A 13707-nucleotide genomic window follows, 5' to 3' on the forward strand; every position below is an offset into this window, starting at 1 on the left:
ATAAAACATCCTACAGGATAGGTTAGCGTTTTTGGAAGTGCATGTTTTTTTTTTTGCCCGCCCTGAGGGTGCTAACGGGTAAGCGACCAGGTCTTCTGCTCCATTCAAGACCCATCCATCTCCAGCTTTTAGTCCGTGCCTCCATGGCTCCCTAGATCTTTCCATGCCCCGCTGACAAATTGGAAATCAAGGAATCTGTACCGCCCTCTCTTGCACAGAGCTTCGCCTCCCAGTTCCGTCGAGCCTCGACACCGTTTGGCCACCTGCTTGCAAGTCCCGTTTTCGAATTGTTGCAGCTGCATGCCCTGTTAGCGTGGCTTTTCCTGTCGCCTCATCCCTACCTTGTCAGGTGAGCGGCCGTGTCATCAGAAGAGGCGCGCATTGCTGTCTGAGGCCGCAACTCTCTCGCCTGTTCCCCTCCAAACCCGTCAAACTCCACCAGCTACGCAATCGAGGCACTCCGCACGCCTGTGAAGCTGCCCCTAGCACGCCGTCTCTGTCGTCACCATACCTTTGACCTCCTACACCAAAGTCGCCGGTCCCATTGTCGCCACAGAACACCTCACATTCCACTCCAGGCGCGCCCAAGACCAGGACCGAAGGGACGCCAGCCACTCTCCATCGTTGCCAGCTTGGGGGTGCTGCTGCTCCCGAAGAGCGGGCGTCTTTAAGCCCATTCCCCTTTTCAACCTCCTTGCGAGCACGCGCGCACCCGTCTCGAGACTTGAGTTTATCTTCACGCTTCCTTTGCGCAACCAGGCGCCCCGTCCCGCCCATTCTCGCCAAAATGACATCAACCGGCAACGCGCGCCACGACTTCATCCTGACCCCGCAGCAGCAGAGCCTGCTATTCGCCGCCCTCAACTCGAGCCGGGCGGCCAATTCGCCCACCACCGGCGGCAATGCCCAGTCCTTCTCTCCTTCGTCATTCACAAGGTCCCCGGTTGATGCAGGCGATACGCTCTCCATCAATGATAGCCCCTTCGTCGACTACGACTACTCGTTCGATGCCGGCGACACCAGTTTTGACGATTCCCTCTACGACAACACCACCGGCGACCTCAAGATGATTGGCGATCTGCCTGTTGCCGGCACAGCGCCCGAGTCGACCACTGGTGGTTCCGAGGGAACCGACTCTCCTGAAAAGAGGAGCCACCCGGACGACGAGGACGACATTCAGGAGAACGGGGCGAAGAGGCGCGGGAGCACAGAGAAGGTGCCAAAGAAGCCAGGCCGCAAGCCGCTTACATCAGAGCCAACTTCGGTAAGGGATCAGAACCGCAACGACACAGCGGCTTCCCCGGGCAGTTCACGCCTTTGCTCGCAATCTCTCTTATTTACTGACCGTCATATGGTGTTACAGAAACGCAAGGCCCAAAACAGGGCCGCCCAGCGGGCTTTCAGAGAGAGAAAGGAAAAGCATGTCAAGGACCTCGAACTCAAGGTGGAAGAACTGGAAGCGCTTTCCAAGACCACGTCTACTGAGAACACAAATCTTCGCGCTGAAGTCGACCGGTTGAACCTGGAACTCCAGCAGTATAAGAAGCGCCTCAGTCTATCGGGCGGTGCCCGCCCGCAGGCTGCTACCGCATCAAGGACCACCTTTGGCAACCCCATGGTTCACAACATCAACGATGTCAACTTCCAGTTTGAGTTCCCCAGATTTGGATCCCTCCCTGGGCCACCCGCCGGGAATGACGCCGGAGTTGCCACCGGGCGTTCCCCGTCCTTTTCCCAAACCCCGTCGCTCACCAACACCCCGAGCAACCAAGGCAGCCCCAACGACGGCTACAGGGACAATGCACCAGCGAACACGTCCAAGGACGATCTCTCTGGAATCTTCAGCCCCCCTCTCACTAACACGAATGTCGCCAATGCATCCAGAGGCAGCGTGGACTCGAATTTCGGCGCCGGGGGCGCTGCCTCTTCGAGTTCGCCGTCTGCGTCGTCGACCTCGCACCAGGGACCGAACTCGTCGTGCGGAACTTCCCCTGAGCCATACACCCAGTCGCCCATGGGCTTCAAGCCCGTCGACACACTGACAACAATTGGCGAGGAGAGCGTCGCTGGCATCAGCGGCAGTCAAGGTAAATCAACGCCCTGTCGCAGCCTTATCCCTCGTCCGCACCGATAGTTCTGAGCCATGCATGATGTCTTGTGGACTGCTTTGCTGAGACAGCTCGTACAGATTTCGGCCAATTTTCCTCGATTAGCATGAACGACATCGATTGGCTGGCTCAGGCAAACAACTTCCAGTTCGATCCTCAACTCTTTGGCGGCTACAGAGAGCCTCAGGATCACATCCTCGGCACAAACGGCACGCTCGGTGACCATTTCTTCAACGAAGCCTGGGACGTGGATTTCACAACGCCTTTCAACGTCCCCATGAGCCCTGTTGTCCCCAAGAAAGATCTTATTGCCGAGATCGACGCGGCCAAGGAGGCCGACGATCCTACAGAGGCCAAGGGCGAACTGCTGACATGCAACAAGATCTGGTATGTTGTCATGACGCCTGTGTTTTTATCCCTTGACCAAGCCACGCGATTGCTGATACGAACCATCACCGCCATGCAGGGAGCAACTGCAAAACTGCCCCAAGGTGCAGAATGGAGACTTCGACCTCGACGGTCTCTGCTCCGAGCTGCAGAAGAAGGCAAAGTGCTCAGGTCATGGCGCCGTCGTCGACCAGCAAGATTTCAAGCGTGTCATGACGAAGTACCTCGGCAAGAAGGACGGCGACGCTCCCGAATGCGACATCAGCGGGCTTTCGTCGAAACCCGTCGAAATATTGCCAACCTCGGCCAAGTCAAGCTAGCGAGTCGTAGTGAGGACTGGAATGGGTCCCACACTGTACTTCACCACTCTTGATTCCCTATTGGCGCCCGGCGCGAACGGCTTATCGGTATTTGTCTTATTTTCACGACTGATGTTGGCTGGGAATTCTCGATGGGAGTATGGCCGACTCTGCCCCGACCACGGAAGAAATAAAAGGATAGCGTAGAGGGAGGGACGAAGCCCCCTCGCCTCTGCGATCATCGGCGTTCCGAGTTCGGGGTGGAGGAGGGATGAATCTATGGCCCATTCAGAAAATCTAGGAGGGCCCACGGAACGCCCACCTAAACCTGAATGAGGATATTCGGGCCAGTATGAACTTGGCCCCCTTGTGTGACCTCAGGTTCATCCTGTTTTACGGATCGCTGGAGTTCATTTGCTTGGTCATTTGTTCCTAGTCTTTGGGGAGGAAAAAAAAGGATTCGTCAAATCTTGAATCAAGATCGGCCGTCTCTTTTCATTTTTTGGGTAGTCCAGGTACTTCACATGTTGGACGGGATATGTGTGTTTGAACGCAAATTTGTATTTTTTTTTTTGGCTCGCTCAAACATGGCATGGCTATCGGTGCGAGAACCCCCTTTTTGTGTAGGCCTGCCGACTGGACCCCCCCTTCCTTACTGGCAGACACCCTCATCTCCACTCTGGAATGTTTCCCTGTTTTGATTTGGCAAGGAGCACGGTAAACATGGAAGGGAGATAGTGAACTAGGTGGTATCTTTGGAAGTTGGCAGTGACCTCTTGGCAGTCCGGAAACGTGAAACCCGCACAAGAAAAGAAGAAGAAAGAAGAGTGCAAGAGTAAGAGGTCCCAAGATGGACTGCTAGGTATATGTAAAATATGACCAGACCAGCCCGGTGCGACACCTGACGCGAGGAGGTCGACTCCAGTCTACCAAAGCTGAAAGCTAGATACAAAACATATGCATGAGGGGAGGGAAATTCGGACAAGAGGCATCCATCCCAAGCTCGTACGTGGCCAAGAAAAAAAAAAAGAACCAAGGAAAATGCGACAACAGAGAGCCAACCACGCCAACGTCAGAGAAGATGATAAGAATATGAAGATTTAGATTCGCCTCGGACAAGTCGTTAACCAAACAGATTATATTAGTTTACTAGGCGCCCGGCGGCTGCCCCCGTCGTCACTGGCAGGACCCCCACGGCTAGCCCACGCAGCAGCCACGAGGCCGAACCCGCCGTGAGTAGTCAGCGAGCTTGGCATGTGGTGTGCGAGGGACGCTATTCCGGATTGCCGGAAGCGATGCCGCGGACGAGTGGATGGTGAGCGGGGTGTGGGTTGGATAGCATCGGCATCCCGAAACAGCCGCCCAACAGGTGGGCGGATGGCCAAGCTTTGGGGCGCATGTGAGGCCTATCCACCGACCGGCCCGTCCCCGCAACCATGTCTCTCGTCACAAAAGCCAGTGCGGGGCCAACGGCCGTGTGGCTGGCTTCAGGGCGGTCGGTGCGTGAGATGAGCGAGTTCACGACCCCAAGCTGACTTTTATTGGGGTGTGTGGTCCTCCTCCATGATTGCAAGGGCAAGCCCAAAGGACCTGCCCAACTTCGAGGGTCCCCCGGAGTCACCCAATCATGGGACTGGCAAGACGCCACGTCGATGCACAGAGGCCGACAGGTGGCAGGGACGGAGCGGAAATGGACCCATGGAGTTAACCAATGACCTGCCTGGCACCCTCCTTGCCCAACACACCCCTCTCTTTGGGCTTAGGGCTGTTGCCCCGGCCCTTTTTGCGGCTCAAGAAGCCGAAGACGCCACCTAAGCCGCCACCGCCGTTGGCATCGTCGTTGCCCGCGCCAGCGGCGTCGGCAGGCAGAGTCGCGTCCTGGCGTGCGAGATCGGACCAAGAGCCTGCCCCGTCCAAAGTCACCTGGACGCCGCCTGTGGGGCTCCCAACCATTGCGCTCCCGGCGAGGCCTGTCCGGTTAAGCCCTGCGCCGTTGCTCTGCGCGTTTGTGTACGCTGTCGGGTAAGGTGGCAGCGGCGGTAGACGGCCCGGAGGCTGTTTGCGCGTCCTTGATGACGCGCCGCCGCTGGCGCCACCACTGCCGGCAGTCCGATGCGACCTCTGAGAGGATGACGATGCTTGTCGGTTGATGGATGACGGGTCGTTGACCATCTGGGTTGCTTCGTCTGTAGTAAGGGCCTGGGGCGGGCCGTTGGTTGCCATGCCCGGGCCCGTACCCTGGGGGGCTCCCGGTTGTGCCTCCCCGCCTTCTGTGATCCTGTTGATCCCAACGCCTGTTAGCTCTGCAAGACCCGTGAAACCAGCCGTGCTCGCAGCCGAGTGCTCGAGGAGTGCCTACTTCTTGTATGCCGCAAGCGTGTAGTCAAACGGCTGAAAGTCCCTCTCTATCATCCGATAGAGCTCTTCTTCGCGAATCTCCTTCTCCGTGGCGTCGTCCTTTAACCTTCCGCGGGGCTTCTGCCTGCGGGCCCGGGCCTCCAGCGGTGCCTCCTCCAGCAGCAGCTCTTCCAGATCATACGTCGCATCGAAGTTGGTCTTTTCGGACGAAGGGATGAAGATGGGCTCGATCAGCTTCCGCTCCAGGTCTTCAAAGTCGATGCAGGCGAAGAATTCATGCTGGGTGAAGCTCTCCCAGGTCGCACCCATCCGCCTTTCCGGCACAGGCTCAAGAGCATCCCTGATGCCATACAGACAGGATAGGGAGACGGGCGGCGATGTGATTGGGTATTTCGGGTTGGCGGCCTGGATGTTCTGACTAAGACTGGATTCGGAGTTTCCCTCAAATGGCCTCTGATGCTGGGTCAGTAGCTGTCCATGATATCCCGGTACCTAGGCCGGGAGTTTGGTTTGGCGGGCATACCTTGTTGTAGATGCACTCGTAGAATAGCACGCCGAGAGACCACCAGTCGGCCTTGACATCGTAGCCTCGGCCTGCATATACCTCGGGAGCAAGGTAGGCCAGTGTTCCCGACTTGCTTGTCAGGACCTTGCCGGGGATTATGTCGGATGCCACGTTCTAAGAAGGGTGGAGGGGCCGAGTTGGTTAGCAAGCAGGAGCATTGGTCGTGGCGGGGAATATGTTGGCCATGTTGGCAGACTTACAAAGTCCGTCAGATGTACGTGACCATCGGCGTCCAACAGCACATTATCGGGCTTTACATCGCGATGTATAATGCCCTGGCCGTGGACATACCTCAAGGCACACCCCAGTTCCGCGATCCAAAACCTCACAGCCTCCTCGGTAAAGGTCTTGCGGGAGATGTGAAACCTCAGGTCGCCGCCGCTCATCAAGTCCACAACGAGATACCTGGATGGCGTCACATTCCTGGCGTTAGCCGCGACCAATTCCTGTAGGCGCAGTGTTGTGACCACTGCCGCCGTCATCGTCGCCACTAGAAGGAGTCTGGGGAGGACGAGCCGGGTTGGGGCGGTGAGATTCGTACATGTACTCGATATCCTGGAAGCTGTATCGCAAGTTGCATATGAATGGATGATTGACATGTTCCAACATGCGTCTCTCGCGGATAATGTTTCGAACGCTCTCGGACCGGACGACTGCATAGAGGCGGTATCGAGATAAAAAAGTCAGATGGCTGGCCCGCACAAGCAAGGGGTGTGGAGGAGGATGGTTTATCGTACCCTCATCTTTACGGATGTACTTGAGGGCAAACGAGAGGTTCGTGTCTTTCCGCTCGACGATGCGCACCTTGCCGAAGGCGCCGCGGCCGACAACCCTCAGGAGTCGAAAGTGGTTAAGGTTCACTGCGGGTGGCAAGCCATATTAGCCACCGGGCCTACGCCACAACATTCGGCACCCGACATTCGGGCCAGGCGCAGGGAGGGGTGCGGCTTGCCTTCGCCGTCGAACTCGACGGGTTTGCCCTGGCTGTTGCCCATGGCCGCTCCGTCGCTGCGTTCGCGACGTCACGTCCAGAGGCGTTTGGGTAGCCCGGAGCGATGCGAGGACCGCTTGGGCTTGAGTGCAATTCTCGAACGCTTCGATGGGAGGTGTTGTCGGATTGATAGGATTGCTACCAAAGACACATCCCCCTTGTCTCGGGAACGTGTTCGGAGGTGGGCGCGCAGTATCCGTGGCGGGAGGGTCGATGGGGCGGGAGGAGGAAGGTCTAATAGGCGGCAGAGGAGCCGCAAAGAAGACCGAGACAAACGAGAGGGTCGGCTTGTTCCGGCCTTGCTCCTGATTTTTCCCTGCTTTCTCTCGTCTGGCTCGCCTGTCCTCTTCCACGACGCTCCTGTCAAATGATACAAGTGATTCCCGATATGATAAGAATTCCGTATTGGTGTTTGTTCTTGTGATTTATGACTTTTCTTGTTGCTTTTTTTCTTTCTTTCTTTTTTCTTTTTTTCCGTCCGTCTTATTTCTCAAGTGTTGCCGGTCCGTTGTGCTGCGTGGGACAAGCTCGCGCAGGTAGCCGAAATCGAGACGGGTCGGTCGCTAACGGGAATGGTGGCGGAGAGAGGTGTGGATAGTACGGTCTGGAATTTATTATTATTATTTTTTCGGTGTTTTCCCTTAGAGACTTAGAGAACGGGAGGGTGGGTAGGCGTCATTGGCGGCAGGCAATGGGGAGGAGTCCCAGGGGAGATTTCGGTTGGGGTGGAGATAGGACCACGAGGAGGCGGAAATGCCTGCTGTACGAAAAGGAATGGCAACGAACTCCAGGACGGCGGGAGCGGGTTATGCAGAGCTGTCTCGTGCGGGCCGCCAGTGTCGAGGCGTCTAAGAAGAATGGGGGGCGTCGATGGATACTGGTGCAAATGGGGCAGGGTGCGTGCTGGTGGTGGGTGTTGTGTGTGTTATGTGTGTTGTGTTGGGTGTGTGATGGCGGTGGTGTCTCAGCGTGCCAAGCGAGAGGCCGAGGATAGGGACAGCAGGAGCAGGTCGATAGCAGACAGCCAGAAACGGACGATACGTACCACGAGAGAGAGGGTCTAGTCGAGAGGTTCCAGGCATGGAGGCCAGCGGCGGCTCTGACGGGTTGGCTGTGCAGCAGATTGGAGATGGAGTTGGTAGTTGGTGCAACGGGTGCGGGCGTCGGTGCTTTCAGTGGTTGCGGCAGACAGGTGCGGCAGTGCGGCAGGTGTGGCAGCGCAGGAGCAGTGCAACGCACAGCTCCCTCAAGGGCAGGCACCAAACAGGCAAGCAGCCCGGACGTATCTGACGGCGCACACGGGCGGGCGGGCACTCGCTCTGTTTGCTGTTTGTTCGTTTGTTTGTTTGTTTGTTCTCTGCTGCACTCATACCGACCGCTTCACATCTCCCCAATATGCAGCGCAACCATCAATCGTTCAATGTCGATGCCAAAGAGGGGCCCTCAACCTAGAGATCGTCTGCCAAGCACCAAAGGTAGATTGGTGGGTTTGGCCCCTTGTCCCCGCCCCTTAGTATAATCGTCGTTTTTAGCCCCGGTCTAGTTAGTCGTCCCTCAACGTGGATTTCGCATGGCTCGCTCGTCGTCTTCTTTTTTTTTCTTTTCTTTTTTTTTCTCTTTTTTTTCTTTTTTTTTCCCGGCTCAGGTGTCGGCAGGTGGAGTGGAGTGGGGACAGTCCCGGTCAGGGAGACGGATTCATTGAAAGGTGGCGGCGCGGTGGATCTGTGCAAGGGTGCAACGCACGGATTCCCACCGCACAACCATACCTACGCGAGGCCCCACCACCTGGATTAGAGGTGCCGGAGCCTGGCGGCATCAACCATCAACACACTCGCACACCCTCTCTCTCTCCTTCTCTCTCTCGTTCCTTACCCCAGTGCCCACCCATCATCTGGCCAGACCTTGGAAACGCGAGATAGCGGGTGGCTGATGAGTCACGCCCACGCAATTGGCCGGATCACTAATATGACATCTGTGCTATTGCCCAGGCACATCATATGCATACCCATACCCTTTATAATACGTGGCCTAGCATTACAGTGATTGCCCAGCCCGGACGAAGTTGGGCGGAAGTTGGATATGACAAGAGACGGGCCTACATGCCCAGGTAGGCAGGTACCTGCCTTGCTGTCGCCCTATCAACCGAGGTAATGGGAATGACACTAAGTACGGAACTGCCCGCAATAGGTCAAATGTCCAGATGTATCTGTAGACGCTAACCGCGAGCTAGCAAAAGCCCAGAAGGCCTCTAGGTCCACGACGTCCACGCTCACGGTCCAGACTCTACGTGCAGTACAGACGTTTGCGTGTCTGCCGCGTCTACTGCGTCCACTGTGTTGCCCACCTAAACCCCGACGCTATGTGCATATTTCGAATGCCTACCTCCTTAGGTTGGTGGGGAGGTACATGCGAGGTCATCGACCGTCAACCGCCTCACCTTGGTGTCAGGGGGCGGCATGTTGCTGTTACAACTGCTGCTTGCTGCCCGCACGATCCGGCATCTCCCAAGGTGAGGGGAGCACACGATCAAGGGTGAGTTGCCTGCCTGCCTGCCTGCCTGCCTGCCTGCCTGTGCAATGAGGTGGTCTGACGGAACCGTCGTTGCACGACGCTACAGATATGTACCATTTATGGTTTCCGTCGTGCCCAATCAGGCCTGCCCAAGAACATCATGGCCCCTCTCCGCGCCGGGACCCGGCGTGCGTCGGCCCAAGAGGCGGACCAGTCTGCCTCGTAAGGTTTCCCGCCTTGGATCGATGACACTTTGTCTCCGCAGCTCGGCAGCAGGCAACGGCTGACAAGCCTGGGGTGGGGTGCTTGTGTGCTCGGGTGCTTGGCTGCCCAGGTACCTGCCACTTGGAGCTCCCAGCCTGGTCTTGTCCAATCTCGTGTACGGTCCCCGGGAAGCCGCCCAGTGCCTGTGTGATGGGGGACGACCCGACGTCTCGTCTGCGTGCCTGCGTCCTGGTCGTGTCCTCATGCCGGCCGACGGCGCAGCCAATCCCCAAGCGCCGGCTGCTGCCCGCCTGTTCAGCTGTTTGCTTCTCGGCCATAAGAGCAGGCCAACAAACCCACCGTTCGGCGTCGCCGTGAGTCGCCCCCTTCGGCTATGGGGAACAGTGGGGGGTTAAGGTGCCTGATCCCTGAAATCAGAGTGGCGCAACCACCCTCAAGAGGGCCCGAAGCTGGTTTCAGATTTCTTGCGAAGGGCCCCAGCCGCAGACCGCCCCAACCTAGCCAGGGTCCATGAGTAAGTCGGACTAGGTACACAGTAATGCACGTGGCCAAAGCGTTCCGGGCATTCAATCGCAGCTGCTGTTATCCCTAGCCCGCCTATAATCAGAGCTCGAAGCTTGTGTCAATAGTTCCCGCCCCGTCCATTCTCGTGATATCGGGAGGCCCCCCCGCCGCAGGCCACCGGGCGTCCCGTCGAGAGCCCATTCGGTGTCCGGCCTGCATGCAGTCTTGTCGAGATATGTCTGTTGGGGGCTGGTGGTCGTGGCTGGCTGTTTTGTTGACTGTTGTGTTGGCTGTTCTGCCGTCTGAGCGGGAGAAGCGTGTGGGCGCCTGACTCTTGCCATCTTTTTTCCGACCTCCCAGGCAAGCAGGATCCCTCCGGCTCCAGTGCTCTGCCATGTGAAAGGGCTTGCATCCTTGTCCTCCACGTGCCGCCCGCAGACGGCACTGGCGACCTAGGTGAGCGCTAACCGCGTCAGTCGGAAATGGTCTGGAAAGGGTAATAGGGGACGCCGCCCGTGGGTTGCCAGCCATGCCAGCCATGCTAGCCCACCCCGCCGCCCACGCGACAGATGACTTTGGCTCTAGGCTCGAGAGGGTCAAAAGAGGACATGAAAACGTGAGCAATCTTTGATAACGACAGACATGCAGGCACGGCAGGGGCATGCCCTGTGAAATGTTTTGTTTCCTATCAGACGTGTCAGCCGTTGGCTTCCTGCTGCTGAGGGTGTGGGCTCCAATAGCGCCCGATGAGATAACCATACGGTCAATGGAAGCTGTTACGTCCCGTCGTCCCTGGCCCAGCCGCGAAGCGAACCATACGCACGTAAGCGTCCTGCAGCTGCCGTGATGAGGTAAAATATTGATCCTCTTATTCTTTACTCTCTCTCTCTTTCTGCTATGCTGTATCGGTGGTAGCATCGAGAAGGCTAGCCAGCGCCGTCCCCGTCAAGGACTATGGAGTTCTCAACTTCTCCCCCTAGCCCTGGTTAGGGGGGGGGGGGGGGGTGGGCATGAGTGTCCACGTGTTTGCTTTCTGGGGTTTCCCCCGGTCAGATTTGAAGATGCCGACGCGGCCAAGCAGCGCCTCTCCCGGTCTTTGGGACAGGTGGCTGAGAGAAGGGCCCCTTGCAAAGACAAATGCGCCTGGGCGGTGTTTCTCATTTGCGTCCTCATTTGCTTTCGGTTTGTTCTTTTCTTTTTCTGTCAACTCCGTCGGAGATGAACGACCGGGTAATAACCCCCGGTCTCCGGCAGATATTCTCCTGCATCGTCACAGCTGAAAACGAGCGGCCAGGCCCAGACGCAGACGCAGACGCAGACGTTTGGGATGCGAGGAGCCAAAGAAGCGGAAGGGAAAAGGAAGAAAAGGGGGGTCTGCGCAACGTCGCAGCGGCTCGCGCCCCTGCATCCCACCAAGGAGATTGCTCTGCGATCTCCCCCTGTTTCTGGAACATTTCCGTGCCCAGCCCCCGGCCGACGATGGCGATCTGCGTGCGTGTAAGGCCACAAAACGCGCACTGAGCGCCCGCGAGAAGCGCCACACGCGCCCAGAGTTTGCACGCCGCAGGATCGTAGCAGGCCGTGCGGTCGTCTCGTGGTGGATGCCGTAATACAAACGGAGACGGCAACGAAACGGCTGTGCGCGCAGCGTGGACTTCGTCAATGCCCCTCTCCGGGCAGGCACGCAGGTCGGGCTACGAGGCTGAGATTTTGGGAGGGGATGGATATAAGTGATGGCGAACTAATCACTGGTAGGTACCATGTAGAAAATAGGATGCACAGGGAGTGAGCCGTTGAGAAATAGGTAGGTACCTAGGCTTCCCAATTAGCCCAAGATTGAAATGCCGCTTGCTGGCACGCTTGGAGCTCAACACTGAGCATCACGATGACGTCATGCAGCAGAACGGCAGCTCGCGGTGCACAGTTGGCCACCACAATAAGGTCAAGACTCTTTGGCGAGACAGCTTGGTGCTATTCACTCCAATTCTAGCCCATATTGTGTATTGAACTGGAACAAGCTACTGTACGATATCCTCTTTAATCGATCCGCCATCTAGATTGTGACTGCACCCACCTCCGTATCTCCACCTAGACTATGTCGCGCACTCAGTCCCTCTGCCAAGCCGGCGCCCGCCTGCTTCGTAACCGCGGGGGCGCCGCAGGCTTCGCCATACCGGCTCCTGCAAGGCTGGCGGCAGCGGCTGCGACGCAACGCAAGAGCCCATACCACTGGACCTCGCCGGCCCAGCTGCCATACAAGGACGCCCAGGACCGCGACTCGCTCAAGCCCAAGGCCCAAGAGTACGTCAAGGGGGACGAGGGGGGCGACGACGCCGCTGCGCATCGGGACGACGCCGCCTTCAACCCGGACAAGACGAAGCCCGAGACGGAGAAGGACACGGCGGGCAACGGCAGCAACCCGCTCGAGTTCAGCCCCGCGAATCCGGACCTCTCGGCGGGCAAGGCGAAGGAGGGCAAGGCATCCGGACAGCAGAAGCAGACGCGCAGTGGAGGAAGCAACAAAAAGAAATAACGTGACAGCCAGAGGAGGAGGCCTGTACACGCCAAGGAGTGACGGGTGTCCATGGCTTTGAAGGGGAAATACGATGGCCAAAGATCAACAGGAAGGCATGCTTAATGTGTACAATAGAAGGATGGGTCAAAGTCCATAGACCTCAAAAAAGCTGAATCCTCCGCCTAGCCATAAAAGTCGTCGTACTCCTCCCCCTCGTCGTCCGCCTTGGGCTCGGGCTCCTTGCGCTTGTCCATCTCCTTGCGGCAGAGCGGGCAGGTCCCCTTGCTGAGGAGCCAGGGCGCGACGCACTCGAGGTCGAAGCGGTGCGAGCTGTGGCAGGGCAGCTCGACGACGAGGCAGTGCTCGTCGTCGAGGTGCGGCTCGGCGCAGATGGGGCAGGCGTCCTGCGGCTTGAGGCTCCTGCGGGGCACGCGGTCGAGCCCGTCGACGAAGGCCTGCGACACTCCCTGCGCCTCGTAGGGCGGGTGCGCGATGTCGGCCTCGAGCGCCTCCACCAGGCCCGCCAGCAGCGCCCGGTTCTCCTCGGACGGCGCGTCCGCGGCCAGCGTGCCGAGCTGGTCCTGCACCAGCCGGAACATGGTCGAGAGGTCCGACGGGTTAGCCGTGGCGTGCGGGTTGTTGTGTTGCTGCTGCGAAGGAGCCATGCCGGGCCTGATCTGCTCCAGGTGCGCCGTAAAGGTCGACATGTCAATCTGCCGCCTGTGCCGGGGCTCCTCGGCCGACTTGATGTTGTGCTCGACTGGAGGGGGGGCAAGAGGTCAGTCAGTCCATGAGTCGACGTTTGCAGGAACCCGCAGTTTTGGCAACTTACCTTCGTACTGCGTCGCCATGATGGGCAGTGTTGCGAATGGCGCCTAGTCAGTGCTCACGGATGTGGACGAGATGTGCAGCAGCTGGGATTTCTGGACCTTCTCGAGCGCAAGAGAGCTTTGGGATACTCGTTTGTAGATGTTTGTGCTGAGGGGGGAGCTAGGGGTGTCAGTATGTGGCCAGGCGGGGTGTGCAGGGGCCAGAGCTCCAGGCACCGCCAGCACTGACGTTTCCCCATTCATCATTTGCTGGAATTGGCTGTTTGGGGCACAGAGCAACACGAATGATGACCCATGGTTGTCTTGAACTCGCGAAATCACGGGAATCGTTCGCTCCAAGCTTGCAAGACTGTTGTTGTTATCGTAAAACTTGAGCTTTCTTTTTTCTTTTCTTTTTTTTCTTCTTTTTTTTCA

General features: G+C 57.9%; 4 protein-coding genes across 4 annotated transcripts; 1 reads left to right on the top strand and 3 right to left on the bottom strand.

Moving 5' to 3' along the window:
* Positions 1 to 5: 5 nt before the first annotated feature.
* GGTG_00856 (hypothetical protein) lies at positions 6 to 4022 on the top strand. Its single transcript, XM_009218608.1, has 4 exons — positions 6 to 1264; positions 1364 to 2087; positions 2189 to 2495; positions 2575 to 4022. Exons 1-4 carry the CDS (start codon positions 788 to 790, stop codon positions 2813 to 2815), a joined length of 1749 nt encoding a protein of 582 aa, XP_009216872.1. The 5' UTR covers positions 6 to 787; the 3' UTR covers positions 2816 to 4022.
* On the bottom strand, positions 3339 to 8343 carry GGTG_00857 (AGC/YANK protein kinase). Its single transcript, XM_009218609.1, has 8 exons — positions 7754 to 8343; positions 6670 to 7312; positions 6455 to 6577; positions 6259 to 6370; positions 5918 to 6122; positions 5676 to 5831; positions 5154 to 5605; positions 3339 to 5072 (listed from the first exon to the last, which is right to left on the bottom strand). Exons 2-8 carry the CDS (start codon positions 6710 to 6712, stop codon positions 4499 to 4501), a joined length of 1665 nt encoding a protein of 554 aa, XP_009216873.1. The 5' UTR covers positions 6713 to 7312; positions 7754 to 8343; the 3' UTR covers positions 3339 to 4498.
* A 1014-nt stretch (positions 8344 to 9357) lies between these two features.
* GGTG_00858 (hypothetical protein) lies at positions 9358 to 9761 on the bottom strand (the record flags this gene model as incomplete). The annotated part of the gene is made up of 1 exon (XM_009218610.1): positions 9358 to 9761. One exon carries the CDS (start codon positions 9759 to 9761, stop codon positions 9378 to 9380), a length of 384 nt encoding a protein of 127 aa, XP_009216874.1. The 3' UTR covers positions 9358 to 9377.
* Positions 9762 to 11922: 2161 nt separating this feature from the next.
* On the bottom strand, positions 11923 to 13567 carry GGTG_00859 (hypothetical protein). The gene is made up of 2 exons (XM_009218611.1): positions 13296 to 13567; positions 11923 to 13223 (listed from the first exon to the last, which is right to left on the bottom strand). The coding sequence occupies exons 1-2, from the start codon at positions 13312 to 13314 to the stop codon at positions 12646 to 12648; spliced, it is 597 nt and encodes a 198-aa protein (XP_009216875.1). The 5' UTR covers positions 13315 to 13567; the 3' UTR covers positions 11923 to 12645.
* Positions 13568 to 13707: the final 140 nt, after the last annotated feature.

The sequence above is a fragment of the Gaeumannomyces tritici genome, assembly GCF_000145635.1.
Source record: "Gaeumannomyces tritici R3-111a-1 unplaced genomic scaffold supercont2.1, whole genome shotgun sequence".
NCBI classification, from domain to species: Eukaryota; Fungi; Ascomycota; class Sordariomycetes; order Magnaporthales; family Magnaporthaceae; genus Gaeumannomyces; species Gaeumannomyces tritici.